Genomic DNA, 18,696 nt, shown 5'->3' on the forward strand with positions numbered 1-18,696 from the left:
CATGAACCCAGTGCACCTCCAAATGTAAAATGAACTTTAATTTTCTCTCTGACTTAACCGCTTTCAATGAGCCAATCCTTTTGGCTTCAGACCCTCAGTCCAGATGTCATCCAGGGAGTTGCCACTGGACAGAGCTTTAAGATGCCACTCGTCTTAGAGCACACTCAGTGAGCACAAGGCTCTGAAGAAAGAGGTGTGTGTGACTCAGACACTGTTCTGTTCTGTATAGGCTGATCCAGCTGTCAAATGAATTATGACCTGGCCTATACCGCAACAAGAATGATTTAATTCATTCATTCAGTTAATTAGTATGCAACACTGGAGCAATAATGTTTAATACTCATTTTATAGAATTCAGATGTTAAGTTTAGTACCTCATCAGTAGAGGTGTACAAAACTACACATAAAATTATGACTATTTATTCTTAAAGAAGCTGTATGATGATGGATTTCTTTAAAAAACAATGTTTTTTTTTTATTGCAGGGGTGGATAATAATTGATGGTTCTAATGAATGTTGAATTGAACAAGACCTCTTTTTGTAACTTTTTTAGGGAGGGTTTTAGCACACTGACAGTCAGCATAGATCTGAGCATGGTGCATATTAACTAAACCTTATTAAATTTTAAGTTATTAAAGTATCATTAATTAAAACCTTAATCTCAACAGTAATGCATTATCCTAATGTATAACTACAACCAGGTTTTTGAAAGAAAACTAAGCTTGCATTTTTATTAGAAATAAAAGTTACTTTGTGAATTTACATTTTTCGTATTATCCTCATTTTATGTTGATTTGCTGCTCAGAAAACATTTCTTGTTATATTGAACATAGTTTCGCTGGTTAATATGACATGGAAACTATGATATATTTTTACAGATGATTGTTTGATGATAGGAAGTTCAAAATATTATAATTTATTTAAACTAGAAATCTTCTGTTTAAAAATAGCGTTATTGCTGTTTGTTAGTGTGTCCATGCCATTTGCCTTTTTTAAAAATCTCATCTAGCCCATCATTTTCTCCTATTTATTTATCTTTTTTATGTACCTTATATAATTACATGAAAATGCCTAGAAATCAAGGTTTTTTTGGGATGGGCAGTAATGATCTGAATCCTCATCTCTGAGGATCTTGTTGTTCTTTCCTCAAATCAGTATGAGGTATTTAAAAACTAAATTGGATTATTATTAGGTTTTGCCTGTAACCTCTGTGGAAGGCAGTCAGTGTGCAGTACTTGCCAGTTAGAGCTGCAATAGAAGGGCCTTATTAAATAAGAGATATGCTTCCTGAATAGCTGCACTACAGTGTTTTAAAAATAGTAACAGTGTTTCTGAAGCATGTATGTGTCTGTATGCACAGGTGGAGGCAGACAGGCAGCAGCTGCTGGAGAGGGTGGAGAAACAGGAACAAGAACATAAAGCCAACATGCTTGCTTTAGAGGAGAAGAGCAGAGATGCTGAGAACCAGATCAAAGACTTAAAAGAGACCATCTTTGAGTTGGAGGACCAGGTGGAGCAGCAACGGGCCGTTAGACTGCACACCAACCAGACCATTCTGGACCTGGAGAGTATGACAATTATCTGTTTCTGGATCTCAGTAACAATCATTTCCCCATGCTGTGAATGTTTAACTGCTCGCCCTCAGCCAATGCTAAATATACAGTATCATCTGGCAGAATCTGGCCTATATGCACACGCACTGGCTGGAGTCTGCTGTGATTAGTGAAACACATTGATTGGTTCTGGCAGCCTGGTTGGATTGAGATACTGAGCTGTTTAGTACTTAGATCTATCCAGCTTAACTCTTTGCCAAGCTGCATCATGCAGGATTCATATGCACTGTGAGCTTGTCTGCTTTCTTCTCTTTTCCTCGGTAAGCAGGGGGGAGGAAATTTCATGGTGCAGATTATAGTTTTATTGCAGCTCAGCTTGTGTCTGTCCAGCAGCAAAGAACTAAATAAATTTAAACAGCTCTGTGTTATTACCCATAGTTATATAAACAGTATTTATATTTCAAGACTCTTTATGGCATTTAGTCCAAAGTTTCAAGAACTTTCAAGCCCATATTTATAATACATTATAACCATAATGCATTATAAGTAAATGTAAAATATATTGTATCATCTCATAAATATTAATAAGAACCGTTTTACTGTGTTATAATATTTACTTATGTGTGATTATAGATTTTATAATTTTTTTTTATAAAATTGTATATGATCCATTTACTTAAGTTACAATGGATTATATTTCTCATATTGGGCAAATATACCACTTATATTTAAGTAATAATAACAATACAATTTTTCTCAAACAGCCATAAGATCAGATATCGGATCAGATGAATATGTAATATGACATATTCAATATTTGATTTTTTTTTTTATTACTAATAATAACAATTTTTATGGCACCCTTTAGACTCTGCAACTACATGTCAACTATCCTCTTATTTAGAGTATTAGCACTGTGTCTGTTAAATATATGCTAACATTTAATTTTGATAGTTCCTCAACAGACATATTGCATGTGAACATTTTACCTATTAGCTAGCTCACATTAGCCTCAGCTTTACAGAAAAGCACTCAAATAACACTGAGCACCTAACCACTCACAAGTTGCCGTAAGGTACTGTGCCGATCTTAAATAAACAATGTCAAGATATGATATAATAATGTAAACATTATAATGTATTATAATTGTTTTATGATTATGAGATGTTATAACACATTTTTAAGCTTTTTATTATGCATTATGCATTAATTATAATGCCTTAAAAATACACTTATAATATATTAGAAATACGGGATTCATAGAACGTGTTACCAAAATCTTTTTGTAACATTAAATGTTTTTCTTTAATTTTTTAAAAAAAAAGGCATCATCAAGCAATATCAAAATATTCATCCCTTTCTTAAAAAACTATCGTACTGATGCAACACTTTTAAAATGTATTGTATATATAATTTTTGTAAATTATAATTTTGTCCTGATTTTTCAGATCAAATCAAGAGGCTAGAAGAAAACAAGGCTGAGCTGGAGAAGCAGATTAAGGCCATGAATAAACAGATGAAGGTGGAATTGTTTATCTGTTTTTCTTCTTGTACTTTCTTCATTTTGTAATGAACTACAGCACAACCATGCATGTTTGACAGTGGATGTCAGTTTGTATAATTCAGGAGGAATATCTTCCATCTGTGCAGAGCAGTGCTATGTGTATGAGACCAGAACGGTCTGCGTTAGAGCCCACTTTCAGCTGCAAATACCAGCAGGTTTGCAGTCTACCGTGTCAGTGCCCATCAGTCACTGAGATTGAAAATGACATTTCCATGACCAGCCCCATGAGCTCACGAGAAGGCCAAAACACTTCCGCTCCAAATGACTAAAAATGCATGTGTTTGTGTGCGGACTTTCAGGATGAGACCGAGGAGTGGCGCCGTTTCCAGGCTGACCTCCAGACAGCAGTAGTAGTGGCCAATGACATAAAGGTGGAAGCTCAGCAGGAGCTGCGCACGCTGCGCAGACGTCTGCAGGAGGAGCAGGAGCATAGCGCAAGACTGGCTTCAGAGCTGGAGCAGATCCAGGGTACCAGGTACACAATCACTCATGAACTCAACACTACCCTCCCCTCTGCTGTCCATCTGGGCTCCCAACTCTAACAACCATCACCTTTATTCAAATATCAGTCTCTGACAGCCGCTGACTGGGTTCACTGGTATTGTTTGGTACATCCCAAAGTTAAACTGTTTCACAATCTAAAGATCAGATCAATTGGAATTTGACATTTTAAGTGACTGAAATCCATGTCTGACGTTTAAAAGGCTGGGGTAAACTGTACCAATGAACACATTAAAATCACTAGTTATGCAAAATTACCCTCACTCCTTTGCTTTTACACACCATCTTGCATCTGTTTACTCTATTTTTTGTTCATAGTAGCTTTAGGCTGTGATATGGCCCCAAAAACTACTACCTACTGTGTTCGAAATCAAAGGCAACTCTGTAAATGTTTCTTTAACTTCTGAGGAAAACAGTAAATAGAAGACAAGTTTGAACTTTAGACATAAATATTGCAGTCATCATTTGCTTAATTATCTTAAATTGAAAAAAAACGTTCAACATTTATAAATTAATTATTATTTATAGTTACTATTATAATATTTGTAAAAATTTTAATGACCTTTTGTTTTCATACTTTATTTTTTTATTACATTTGAACTTTTTATATTTTTTAAATATATATATACATTAAATATATTCTGAGGAAAACAGTAAATAGAAGACAAGTTTGAACTTTAGACATAAATATTGCAGTCATCATTTGCTTAATTATCTTAAATTGAAAAAACGTTCAACATTTATAAATTAATTATTATTTATAGTTACTATTATAATATTTGTAAAAATTTTTAATGACCTTTTGTTTTCATACTTTATTTTTTATTACATTTGAACTTTTTTTTATATTTTTTAAATATATATATACATTAAATATATAAAATATTATATATATATGTATTTCATATACTGTTTTTCATTTTAATGTTTTTTTATGTTAATGTTATTTAAAACTATTTTTGTACTATTAAAACTATAAACTATTTTTGTTCAACCACTCAGTTAAACATAATTTTTTATTTATATTTATTTATATTTTTTACCTAGCCACCAAATCACAAACACACAAAACGTGGGATGCCATAGGAAGTCAATATAGCTTTTTCCAGCCTTATTTTCAAATAAATATGCCTGGCATATATTTTAAATGAAAAACACTTAATCATGAACACTCTTGAGCTTGAACCGATAATGAACTGATTAACAACAAATTTATACATTTCATCCACCAAGAACAACTTCTAATACAACAAACGAAAATGAATGTCCCAGCAACATCTTCACCAGTGTCAAAAAGTGTTTACTCTTTGGTGTTGGGCTGGCATTAATGCTTTGGTGTTCATGTCTGTTTTGTGTGCTAGCTTCATAGAATATTTTGCATTAGTCTGCACCACATTAGCAACAACATTGTGTCCCCATTATCATGTGACACTAAACCTGTGCACTAATCCGATAAGATGAGTGCATGTATTTAATAGCAGCTGAAGTATTTTGAGATGGGCGCTTCTATAAGTAGCGCATTTGAGTTGCTAGATCTTTAAAAACTCTTCCCCTCCGTTCAAACGGGCAGCCAGTGTTCGTCGATTTCCCCCCTCCCTCAGATGCTCCCTGAGATTGCTCTCTAAAGGATTTCCCTCTGACCCAGGTGAGTGCCCTGTTATCACCAGCCCAGCACTCATACAGAATGCTAGTATGAATGCTTATGGATGGTCAGAGTGATTTAATCATTGAGGATGTTCAAGAGCTTGCGTCTTGCCTGTTTTCCCTGCCTTAGCCACCCGCCCACTGCTTTGAACAATACTACTATCTGATTGGCTGTGCTCATTTTATTCAAACAGGGCTGGGTCTGCTTTGTTTGCCAGTTCTACTTTTCCTTTTTCTTTTTTTCTTCCCTTGTATGTGGCGACATCTGCTGTTTGCTATGATTTTTGCACTCAGATTGTGAAACAAACAGGTTTCTGGAAGCGTTTGAAGGTTTTCTCCCTTCAGTCATCTGCTTATAATCTGCTAATGAGAAATATGAAGTGTGTTATTGATTTCCAGAGAGATGCATGAGGTTGATGATGACGAATGAGCATTTGCTGCCATGATGAAAAACATTAGTTTGATAAATGATGCTCGATTTACTGGTGATGCTGCTCATCTCAATCTGAGTCAATCTGAGGCTTTCATCCTAATAAACTCAATTTAGCAAGTATTTTACAACATATCTTCATTGCCGAACTGAAATCTGAATGCTAAATATACCCTGTTTTCTTTGTTTCTTTCAGGATTGCCACCGGACCTGCATTTGAGACCTCCAAGACTGCAGTTGAGGGACGATAGATGTCTAGGGTTTAGACCGGTTTACAGTGTTCTAATACAGATTTATCTGTCAGTATTATTTGTGAAGAGAAAATCAAGACAAATTCAGATTTTTTTGGGGATGAAAAAGATCACAGAACCGGAATTCATGCTGTTTTCACAGCTGCTCAGAGGAGATATTTTGTGTTTGTTTTGAAGCAAACAGCACCTGCACTATTTGAAGTGTGTTTGATCATGTGACCTGCTTTAGGCTTTGTTTTGTTTTACCTTTATAGCAAGGCCAATTGAAATATTGGGGATAATTGGAATAAAAAGTGAACAAATTATGTAAGGATGTATCTGTGACATTAATTTATTATATCCCTGACTGGGCACTGTCTTTTTAAAAGTACAAAAATAGCTTTGTATTGTGCTGCCTTAGGAATAAAGCCAACATTTATAGATCTTTACTACTTCACCAGCACTTTTTGATTTTGTCTTAACGGTTTGTATTTCAACAGCAACCACGAAAGGGGAAACCATTTAATTTCCCTCTAATACCAGTTTCTTTTATGTTCTCTGTGTCGACACATTGGACAGAGCAGATACATCAAGTTACACGAAGTCATGGAGATCCTTCGTTAACCAACTTTCAAACGATGAAAATTTAGTTTTGAGTCGCTGTACGCAAGTCCAACACTAGATGGCAGACGAACCATTCCTATCGGCACTCCAACATATCAAGCTTGCTTTAGTCTTCAAACACACTCATTCTTATGGTTCAAACCCGTTTGGTTTACAACCCACTAACTCTTAAATGTTTTCATTTGATTTACTCAAGCACTAACCAATGACGATGGCTTGTATTGGATGATGTTCGCTGCAGGTTTGAGTGGTTGTGTCATCTCTGTTGTTTTTTGCTACATCACAATCACTAGAAGTAGTGATAAGAAATCAAGCTTTTGAGAAACGTGCTTTACCTCACGTTCAAGCTAAACAACTCAGCTGAGCGCTCCCGTTTGCGCTCCTCAAGCGTGAAGCTTTCTACTCCACTCCACATCCCTATTTGCATTGTTTAATCGTCTGTGGCCAATTCCAGATCGAAAGTTTCTGTGAATATCACATGATATCACGAATCCGGATGAGGCATGGCTCTCAGATAGGAAGTGTACAAAATCATATTCGAGCTTTTCAAAGACTTGAAGTCAGGTCCTCGACTGCCGTTTTGTCAAATCTCAGGTTGTATGTGTCGCAGGAACATATTCATCTAGATGCAGTTTATCAGAAATTATATTACATGCTGGTATCGACAGTTCAGGACATGACTGTGCCAAAATATGATTGCATGCTTTGTAGTTTCACACCTCGGCCTTTAAATGATGCAGTTTCTGTTACGATTCAGTGAATGTGCAAATGTAACCTGTGTACTGTTTTCATGTGACTGCAATGACGTTTGTACTCGTGAGAGATACAATACTATTTATCTCTAACACATGGGGTTTTAAATGTACGTGTTCAAATTGTCATCGTTGTATTCTGTATTTTTAAAGTCAATAAATCAGATCATTCCAGCATGTTATGTCTGTGTTTTTAAGACTGCTTCCACTGGGGTTTCTCATTTTTTCGCTTTCACGTTTGTATACGTGCATCTACAGTAAAGAAACGTGACACAGCCAGCTTGTGACTTTATCCTGAGCAGAGGCATCAGTAGAACTGTGTTTTAAGAGTTTCATATTTTGTGTTTTTATATCATGCAATACTGTTTGCACAGGAGGAAATTGCTGCCTCAGGTAGTAAACTTCACTAAAATGTGCATATACTGTACTGTGTATAAAGAACACAGATGCCTTATTTTATAATATTTTTAGCGTTTAGATTGTGGCATTAATTTCCTTGCAGTTGAACATATTTACCAATATTTCTCTGTAAAAAACTGTGTGGAAAAAATGTTTGCATACTTATTCTACTCCACTCCACAAATACAAAAACATTTGTGATGCTTTACTTTTGTTCAACTGCATTGCATTCCATTGTGGTATTTTAATAAAATATTGCATATTAATAAAAAAAAAAACACTATATTGCGGCATAAAAAAAAGAATAAAAGAATCAAGGATAAAACAAATTACACATGTTTAGACACTATGAATTTTGGAGGAGGACACAGGAGGCTGTGTCAAAAAAAAATACAGTCTTAAAATATCTTCTTTTTTTATTTTTAATGCAAATAGAGTTTCTCTTTTTTTCTCTTGACTATGGGGTGAGATGTCAAACATGATTTAACTAATTTATTAATATTCAGTGCCATTTTGACATGATTTGAAATGACTAATAATTACTATTATTATCAAACTACTAAACATTCATTTTTACAAAGTCATAAAAAAGTTGTTGTTTTTTTATTCGTAATTTTGTTATTGTTCATTTTTATTTTTACTGTAAAGCATGTAAAATTGTGTAGTCATATACACATGCAGCACCTCATGTAAAATACGTTCTCATCCCTGTGGCCTCTCTATATCTGTATATGTGTTCTGTGATTGATAGGTCATGGAGTGAAGACATCAGTCTCTCTGACTCAGATGGCAGTCCTCACTGGTGCCGAATGACCGTGTCCCAGAATGCACCTGGTGGCTTCCTAACCAATGGCAATGAGAGTGGAAGCAGCATGCCCTCAGAACCAGGAGCCACGGTCAAATCTCTCATCAAGTCTTTTGACACAGCTGTGCCGAGTGAGGACACAACCTTTCCCTACGCTTTTCTTTTTTTTCCCCCTCATTGTTTCCCCTCCCATTCTTCTTCTCTCCACTTTTCACATCCTTTCCCTATGCAACATTCATTTTAAATATCTGAGACATTACTGAGTAACCTGTCTCAGATGGAAAACTGATTGCTGAAAAAAAATATTTAGGCAGTGATTAAATGTTCAGATCATGACTCTATCGTGCCGAAGCAGATGCTAACAGAAGCGCTGCTTTAATCTGAGCTAATGATGTAATTCTCTCCAAACATCTCTTGTCTGCAAACATCACAATCTATCAGTAACACGGCAGCAGGAAGGTCTGGATCTCATTACAGCAGCCAGACCTCTCAAATCATTCCTGCCTGTCTTAATGCTGGACAGATACTTCTGTAAGTTACGGGTGGTGAGACAGCAGGACTTCTGCTCAATAATCACAAAAGATGTCATGTTAGATTGGAGCGGTTGTTTAATGTTCCTAGAATAATACGACAAAGAGTCCCGTTATTAATAACCTTTGGTTCAGCTTGTGATTTTTATGAAATGTTCTACAGAATACAATAGGGTATTTCAGAAAGTCTAATGTAGCGTCGTCACACAGTCATTCCTGCTTCATCAGAATATAATTGTCTTCATAAGGGTCCTCATTGACTATTTGTATTCAGTGTTGGGTGTAACTAGTTACTAAGTAATTAGCTACTGTAATTTAACTCTTTTTGCTTTGAAAAAGTAAAGGGATTCCTCTTACTTTAACGTCAAAATGCATGCTTTTATGTACCCTTCTCAGATTAAGTACTTTTAATAAGAATATTGGTAACACCAATACTTAATATTAACTAGTTATTAATGTAAATATTACTGGGATATCGACTGTTTATTATTACTTAAAAGGCACATATTAATGCCTTTTTCATGCTAAACCTTATTCTAAATGCTACCCAATTCTTAAACTTATCAATACTTTACTAAGCATTAATATGTGACAATTGGACCCTGATCTAAACTGCGAACTTTATTTATTCGAAGGAATAACGTTTCATTTATTGTTTCATGTCTGTCCTTGCATCTATTATTTGTCGAGGTTGATATAGGATTTAGAAGTCATTAAATACTTTTCAGAGAGAGTAATTTCTACAGTAATCTAATTACACTTTTGAAGATGCAATTTTTTTTTTTGAGTAACTTACCCAACACGTAATACTTCGTATTATGTCTCACTGAACTTCCTGTGTAAATGACCTGGAAGTGATCATTCATCCAACAAATTGCAATTCCGTCATTACTCCCCTGAGAGCAATTTTTAAAAGAAGATAATTGAGATATTTTATTACTATACTGTCTATACAATAGAAGTCAGTGGTCACCAAAGCAGATAGCTCCATTTCTTCATTATGATTGTTTAACTATGATCAAAGCTGTTGTAAATTACTCTAAAAACATACCTGTGCCCTCATTGCATTATTATGCCACTGTGAAAATGTTTCAAAATGTTCGACCTATTGAGTGGGCTAAGCACATGCCAACATTTTAAAGCTATGGTTTAGAGTGCATTTAGAACAGATACGTGGGTTTTAGACTCTCCGCTCCACATTGTGTCCAACACCTTAGCTCTTCTAAATATGTAACGCTAAACAGATTTAAGGGTGAGAAATTAAAGTTTTTCTGGATGATTCAGATTTTTTATGTTCTCTGTGTGGCTGGAAATTGGATTTTCTTTGGCTTTCGTTTTTAAAGGGGTTTCAATGTCTTCTTCTAGATGGACCCAGCAGCTCAGTACAGATGCATACATCTCCCAGAAGCCCACTGAGTGGCATACCGGTCCGTACAGCCCCTGCTGCTGCTGTCTCACCCATTCAGGTAGCATAAATCTCACAATACATCACGGATTTATACTGTAGCGTGGGCCAGGCTATCTCTGACATGCGTTTTGTGTTTCTAGAGGCACTCTGGAATCAAGCCGCTGTCAAAGACCCTCGAGAGAAAAATCGCCTTTGGAGATTTCCCCCACAATGGTACTTCACAGTGACACAGAATTAAAGAGTGTCCTTCAAACAACACTTAAGTCATCCTCAAACACACATACCGCAGAGAAACATTTACGTTTAAACTGTTCATAGCATCTGTGGCATGTTGTTGCTTACACCACAGACATTTTGAAATTGTGTGCATGTATACACTTGTAATACAAAATCTATATTTTGGCCTATTGGACCAGATATTGCTCCGAAACAAACAAATAAATAGCTACAGTACTTAACATCATTTTAATTTGAAGTAAAGTTCATCTGCTTGGAGCATTAGTTTGAATGCTAAAATAGGATCTTCACATTTGTTTTTAAACACTTCAGAATGCGCAGATGACTTACGCTTAGTTATCCAATAATAATAATAATTATTATTATTATACATTTATAGTGCAAACAGTTCTTCAGGATAGTGAAGTGCAGTAAATATATATGTAGAAAGACAAGCCAAGAAGATACTGGAAATATCTACCATTTTCTAAAAACTTGTACTGTCTCTTTTAAGTCACACCAATATTGCATTTATTTGACCAAAAATACATTATCCTTGCAGAATAAAATTATTAGTTTAGTTAAAAAAAAATCTGATACTGACCCCAAACTTTATTATTCTAGTCATGTATTAGTGGTTTACATTGGCATTCGTATTATCAGTTATCTTAATACTCCCGAGAAATGTGGCAATAATAAGACTAATTTCCCCTGTGTGTCTGTGGTTGTGTCTCTCTCAGGGTCGTGTGATGAACTGAAGCCCTCTTCTCTTATGAGGAAGAGTCCGTCCCTCGAGTCTGTGATTAAAACCCCGACTCACTTCAATGGCCGCGCATCCTCTTTTACTTACAACAGAGCCAACAGCAAACTCAAGTAAGCTACAAAACACGTGAACATCTTCCTAACTAGGGGCACTAAAACAACAGATGACTCACTCAGACCTTTCGCTGCTAAATATATGTGAATACAGCTGAAATACAGCTGAGACATAATAAAATGACTCAGATTAGAAGAGCTGAACTGCATGTCTTATCCATGATACACTTGCGTTCCTCAACTGTTTCACACTGTTTTTGTTTCGCTAACCCCTGCTGTCCTTCTTAGAAATAATGCCTTGAGTTATGAAAGTCAGTCTCTTTGGTGACTCACAGTTTGAAGAGAATCATACTTGGCACAAACTGATAGCCATGACCCTTTTTTGCCCTGCTTCAAAACCATTTTTGGGAAGTTGATGCATAATGTTTCTTTTTCGAGATTTTTGTTGAAAATGTACATAAATATGGTCTTCTAACGTAACTTTTTTAATTATTTTTTACTTTTTATAACAATTTAAAAATTTTCTTAAACAATTAAAAATTTTCATATAGGGAGAAATTCCTTGATGCATTTTTTACTATTCAAAATAACATAATTGCCTTTATATACACTGCTATTCAAAAGTTCTTGATTTTTTTTCTATTTTGCTCACCAAGACAGGATTAATTGATCAATCATAGAGTATAGCAGTAACATAGCAAAATATTATTACAATTTAAAATTACATTACAACTTACACAAAAAATGACATACAACTTTTTTTTTGATAATAGAAAGCTTTTGTGACAAAATAAAAATGTTATATAAAAGTCAGTCAAATGATTAATCGTGATTAATCACAACTAAAATAAATGTTTTTGTTTACATAATACATGTATGTGTGCTGTGTGTATTTATTATGTACACTCACCGGCCACTTTATTAGGTACACCTTACTAGTACCGGGTTGGACCCACTTTTGCCTTCAGAACTGATTTAATCTTTCGTGGCATAGATGCAACAAGGTACTGGAAACATTCCTTAGAGATTTTGGTCCATATTGAAATGATCGAATTACGCAGTTGCTGCAGATTTGTCGGCTGCACTTCCATGATGCGAATCTCCTGTTCCACCACATCCCAAAGGTGCTCTGTTGGATTGAGATCTGTTGACTGTGGAGGCCGTTTGAGTACAGTGAACTCATTGTCATGTTCAAGAAACCAGTCTGAGATGATTCACGCTTTATGACATGGCGTGTTATCCTGGTGGAAGTAGCCAACAGAAGATGGGCACACTGTGGTCATAAAGGGATGGACGTGGTCAGCAGCAATACTCAGGTAGGCTGTGGAGTTGACACAATGCTCAATTGGTACTACTGGGCCCAAAGTGTGCCAAGAAAATATCTCCCACACCATTACACCACCAGCACCAGCCTGAACTGTTGACACAAGGCAGGATGGATCTATTCTTTCATGTTGTTGATGCCAAATTTGGATCCTACCATCTGAATGTTGCAACAGAAATCAAGACTCATCAGACCAGGCAACATTTTTCAAATTTTCTATTTTTTTTTTCAAAACGTCCAATTTTGGTGAGCCTGTGTGAATTGTAGCCTCAGTTTCCTGTTCTTAGCTGACAGGAGTGGAACCCTGTGTGGTCTTCTGCTGCTGTAGCCCATCCGCATCAAGGTTCGACATATTGTGCGTTCAGAGATGCTCTTCTGCATACCTCGGTTGCAACGAGTTACTGTTGCCTTTCTATCAGCTCGAACCAGTCTGGCCCTTCTCCTCTGACCTCTGGCATCAACAAGGCATTTGCGCCCACAGAACTGACGCTCACTGGATATCTTCTCTTTTTCTGACCATTCTCTGTAAACCCTAGAGATGGTTGTGCGTGAAAATCCCAGTAGATCAGCAGTTTCTATAAATGCTCAGACCAGTCTGGCACCAACAACCATGCCACGTTCAAAGTCACTTAAATCACCTTTCTTCCCCATTCTGATGAGTTGCTGCCATGTGATTGGCTGATTAGAAATTTGCTTTAACGAGAAGTTGGACAGGTGTTCCTTATAAAGTGGCCAGGGAGTGTATGTGTAAATACATACACATGCATGTATATATTTCAGAAAAATGTGTTATGTCTATATAGGGTATATATATTTCTAACATAAATTATATTCATATAAATATAGTGATGTAAATAATGAAAAATATTTAAAAATATTATATATATATATATATATATATATATATATATATATATATATATATATATATATATATATATATATATTATGCAAACTAAAACTTTTTTGTATTCAATTAATCATTTGACTACACTACATTAATCTGCACTACTACAAATATAAAAGGTTGTTTTTGATCAATTTAATGCATCCTTGTTGAGTAAAATTATTAAAATCTCTCATCTAAATAGTAATGTAATCCCTCCGTAAGACATTAAATATTATGCATTAGAGAATATAGTTAGTTTTATATTAGTTTCAAATCCTTACAGACATCAGTGTGAAAGGTAATAAAACAGTGACGCATACAGTGTTCTGACTTCCAGTGCAATGACCACAGAGTCATCCAATCTTCCCACGAACACACAACAAGGCAATCTGATTAGCTTTCATGCTGTGTCTCCGGCAGACCAACACTCCTGATGTGCTGATGTACTCTCACATGTGTGTGAGGATTTTAGCAGTGCTTAAACACTAAACCAGTCGAGTCAAAGTCACGCACAATCTGTCATTAAGCTATTTCTCCCAAATACAGTATATATTTTGTGCAGATTTTCAGAGTGTGCGAATACGTTTACCTCTTTCATTGCCATAATCACATTTAGGAAATAACTAAATGTTACGAGTGCATGTCACACACATGTATAGACGCAGTGTTAGTGACCGTACGTGTGTGTGTATGTGTGTGTGTCCCCTGATGCTAGTGTGGAAAGAACAGACCCTCTGTCTGCTCTGGCGCGGGAGTATGGTGGATCTAAAAGGAACGCTCTACTGAAGTGGTGCCAGAAGAAAACAGAGGGCTATCCGGTAAGGAGCACATGCCCTGACCCCCTCTCTCACCCTGTCCCTCTCTCTCATCTTTTAGGCAAGTTTTATTGCCATCACTGTGTAAATACAACATTGCCAAAGGAATGCAGAGGGAAAAAAACTGCCATGTTTGAAAGTGAAGCGTGTATTTCCGCAATGCTGGGGCTGCTAAACAGATCTACACAAATAACTGGAACTGAAAAATATGTGTTGAAAAGGCTATGAATGTAGACAGATTTTTGGGTTTTGATGTGTGATGGTCTTACAGTTTGAACACTTGTGCTTGTGATGGTGGATTATCTGAAGCGTCATTAGATATGAGTAAGTGGTCGTCTACTGTCTTAAAGGGATAGCTCACCCAAAAATGAACATTCTGTCATTAATTACTAACTCTCATATCGTTCCAAACCAGCAAGACCTCTGCTTAAAAGATAATTTTGATGAGCACGTGTCCTTCCCACAGACAGCAAGTATCTAACACAATCAAGGTCTAAAACGTAGCAAGGACATCTGTAAAATAGTCCATTTGACGTCAGGGGTTCAACCTTAATTAAACTAAGCTACAAGAATGCTTTTTGTGCACAAAAGATAAAAAAAAACAACAACTTTATTCAATAATTTATCTCATCATTTTAGAGAGCATCCACTGAATGTCAGCAGCGTCACATGGATACTTTTCATTCAGATCAAAACTCAACAATGTAGAAAACGTATTCAGTTAACTCAGCTGACACAGAACGCTCAGTGGACACTCAACAATATGGCACCAAAATGCGGAGGAGATTAATTGGTGAATAAGGACATTATTTTATTTTATTTATTTTTTTTTCGCACATAAAATGTATTTTCGTAGCATTGTAAAATGACTGTTAATCCCTTGATGCCACATGGATTATTTTACAGATGTCCTTGTTACATTTCTGGTAGTCCATCTTAATCCTTGCTTTCTAGAAAGCTCTCAGATTCTATCAAAAATATCTTAAGTTTTGTTCTGAAGATGAATGGTCTATGAATGAATGAGTAATTAATGACAGAATTTAGATTTTTGGGTAAACTGTCCCTTTTTTCATTTAGCAGATGCTTTTATCCAAAGTGACTTGCAAACCCTTCAACATGCTTATCCCATACTTCATAAAATGAGTCCCTTGTGTGGAAGTAGGAATCCAGCTCATGCCATTTCCAAATCCCACCCCCAATTTCCTCTTAGTAAAAACGTCCCCCTAAAGCCCCCTAAATTGCGACTTGCTAACTGAGCAGAAAACAGATTTCATCTACTGCTTCTTTTACCTCTAAGTACTCACAGGTTCATTCCTTTCTCTCTTTACTAGACTGTGGTCACAGCATCTTTTTAACTAGTTAATCTTTTTTTCATTTTAATTTTCTGTTTTTTTAAACAATAAATGAAAATAATGCTAATTTAAATGCTATGTTAATGTTCTGTTCATGGTCTGATTTTTAAGCATCTGAATTTGTTTATACAAAACAGTTACGTATGTTAAGTTATAAATTAAGATATTTGCTTCATGTTAGGTATGTTAAACAATAATTACAGTGGAGTGATCAGTGAAAGGTACGCCACAACATGATTATATAAGCAAACTAGTGGTCTTCTAGTGGTTTATTACAGTATTTCATACCATTATTTTGTATTAGGTAGTTAAAGGTCTTCAGACGTTCATAAAATCTTACATGTGCTTATTTTGATGAGAATGTTGCATGATCATAATCCTTATTTGCATGACCTATCTCCTTATGTAAAGAGTCAAATATTTATTTTTTCCAGTTTTAATTATTTTTCACAAGCCATCATTAAAAACAACTAAATGCTAATTTGATTAACTTTTTAGTAACAGTAATATCTTTTGCATTGTTTAAATATATAAAAAATATTTTTAATAATTGCAGTCCTTTTGAACTTTTTATATCTTAAAGGCCAAAAATGTATTACAGTTTAAATGTTAAGCAGCACAACTCTTCAACACTGATAACAATAAATCTTGAAATAGTAGCTTTGCCATAACATAAATAAATAATATATATATATATATATATTCAATTCCAAAACAAAGTATATTTACCAAAGAAGTCATTTTAAATAGAGTATAGAGTTTTGTGGGGCTCCTAGCTATGCTATCCACAGAAATAACTTCTGCCTGCAACCAGTAAATCTGCATTACTTTGCCAAGACAAATTACAAGATACATTGTAGGTGAACATTTACTCACGGAACAAAAGTTTAAACTGGAAAAAATCTTGGTTCATAAATTGTTGTACAACACAACAAATGAGAGTTTCTCAAGTTTATTATATAAATACAGGCCTCTAGCTGTTAAAGATCTTCTATCACAGTTGCATCTTTATGATGCGCCAAATGTTTCTATAGGTGAAAGATCTGGACTGCAGACTGGCCATTTTACAAGCTGTGAATGCAGAATGTGGTTAAGCATTATCTTTTCTTCTGAAAAAGATGTTTGGGAGCATATGTTGTTCTAGAACAGTATGATTGATGGTAGTTTTGCCACACGCACATGCAAATACCATCAGAGATGCAGTTAAATAAAGGATTTTAGATTTCCAAAAAGAACTTTGAATCGACTCCTGACCACAGAACAGTCTTCCATTTCCAAATAAATATCCCTATGTAACGCCTGAGCTTGTGGATCTTGCTTAGAAATGGCTTCTTCTTTGCAATAGAGTTTCAGCTACGGGCGGTGTGGATTGTGTTCACTGACAAGTTTCTGGAAGTATTCCTGAGCCCATTTTGATTTCCCTTTAAGTAGCATTCCTGTTTGTGGTGCAGTGTCGTTTAAGGGCCCGGAGATCACAGGCATCCAGTATGGTTTTACGGCCTTGACCCTTTCTCACAGAGATTGTTCCAGATTCTCTGAATCTTTGGAAGTTATCACAGTTGATGATGATAGATGCAAAGTCTTTGCAATTTTTCGCTGGGTAACACCTTTCAGCTCCACTAGCAACATTGTAATTGGTGTAATTGGTGAGAGACACTTGAGAAGCTCTTTTATACCCAATCATGTTGCCAATTGACCTAATTAGTGTAATTGGTCTTCCAGCTCCTCGTTATAATTTCTTTTTCCAGCCTCAGGTTCATGAAATTCTGAATCAATATATTTTTCCCTTAAAATGGTACATTTTCTCAGTTTAAACTTTTGTTTCGTGATTTATGTTCTATTCTGAATAAAATATTAGAAGTTGGCACCTACACATCATTGCATTCAGTTTTTATTCACGATTTGTATAGTGTCCCAACTTTTTTGGAATCCGGTTTGTACATTGTGGGAACATTTACTTGGAAAATCTTGGTTCATAAATTGTTGTCACAAATGAGAAAGCTATTATATAAATTGAGCTGGTTAAAGATCATCTATCACAGAAGGCATCTTGCGGTTTCAGTGTTTTTACAAGAAACATTTTAAGCCTTTCTTCATGTTTTTGCCCAAACAGTATGAGATTAGTTTAGCGACACTAAATAAGAGTTAAATAAGAGGATTTTAGTCATGTCGTTCCTGCTCAGTACCTCATTATAATATATATGTAATCTATCCAACATTGAATAACCTACAGTGTAAGTCAAAATGGTATTTGTGTCACTTAAGTTCTGTAAGCCATTGTTTGTGTTCCCAGAAGCAAATAATGTGTAATTGGTCACGTGCGGTTGTATGTGAGCAGATAATATTTCCACAGGTTCAATCACTACTCTAATAGCCTGTTTGAGGCCCATTAAACCCTCCGGAGACCAGACCCTGTGTTCTGCCATTGTCATGTGTGAGAGGAAGATTAGTGCTAACACGTTTACTTTCCATATTAGCCTCAGCGGGTAAACAAAACGATGAAAGGGGCGCTCATGATACCTTTCTGCTTTCATCATCTTTTGCTTAATGATGGGCAACAGACCCGTTCACTTTGCATTGACGTTTTAAGCACCAGATACTGACCGACTGCTCTCGGGTGACCTGCGCTGGCTGCTAAACAGCATTAACAAAGACAATAGTATATGACGAGATAAACATTGCTTTGTTGAAGATGGAGAAACTCCAGTCAGAACAGTGCTTATTCGTCTTTCGCCCTTTGGCTTGCAGAGATTCCATTCAGCAGTTTTGATTAACCACTCAGAGGATGAAATACTCAGCACTCTGTGATTGGAATGCAAAAAGAGGATTAAACTAATAGTTGTG

General features: G+C 35.7%; 1 protein-coding gene across 5 annotated transcripts in view; it reads left to right on the forward strand.

Moving 5' to 3' along the window:
- The window catches only part of LOC122345215 (cytospin-B-like), an 80,272-nt gene that overhangs the window by 41,261 nt on the left and 20,315 nt on the right, over window positions 1-18,696 (forward strand). For all 5 annotated transcript variants that reach the window (XM_043239125.1, XM_043239126.1, XM_043239127.1 and 2 more), the window contains 8 exons: window positions 1,361-1,568; window positions 3,002-3,075; window positions 3,417-3,592; window positions 8,449-8,633; window positions 10,398-10,498; window positions 10,581-10,653; window positions 11,397-11,529; window positions 14,401-14,503. In XM_043239125.1, the coding sequence (XP_043095060.1) occupies window positions 1,361-1,568; window positions 3,002-3,075; window positions 3,417-3,592; window positions 8,449-8,633; window positions 10,398-10,498; window positions 10,581-10,653; window positions 11,397-11,529; window positions 14,401-14,503 (1,053 nt within the window). The remainder of the gene's footprint in view (window positions 1-1,360; window positions 1,569-3,001; window positions 3,076-3,416; window positions 3,593-8,448; window positions 8,634-10,397; window positions 10,499-10,580; window positions 10,654-11,396; window positions 11,530-14,400; window positions 14,504-18,696) is intronic.

This window comes from Puntigrus tetrazona, chromosome 5 (genome assembly GCF_018831695.1).
Source record: "Puntigrus tetrazona isolate hp1 chromosome 5, ASM1883169v1, whole genome shotgun sequence".
Taxonomy (NCBI): Eukaryota; Metazoa; Chordata; class Actinopteri; order Cypriniformes; family Cyprinidae; genus Puntigrus; species Puntigrus tetrazona.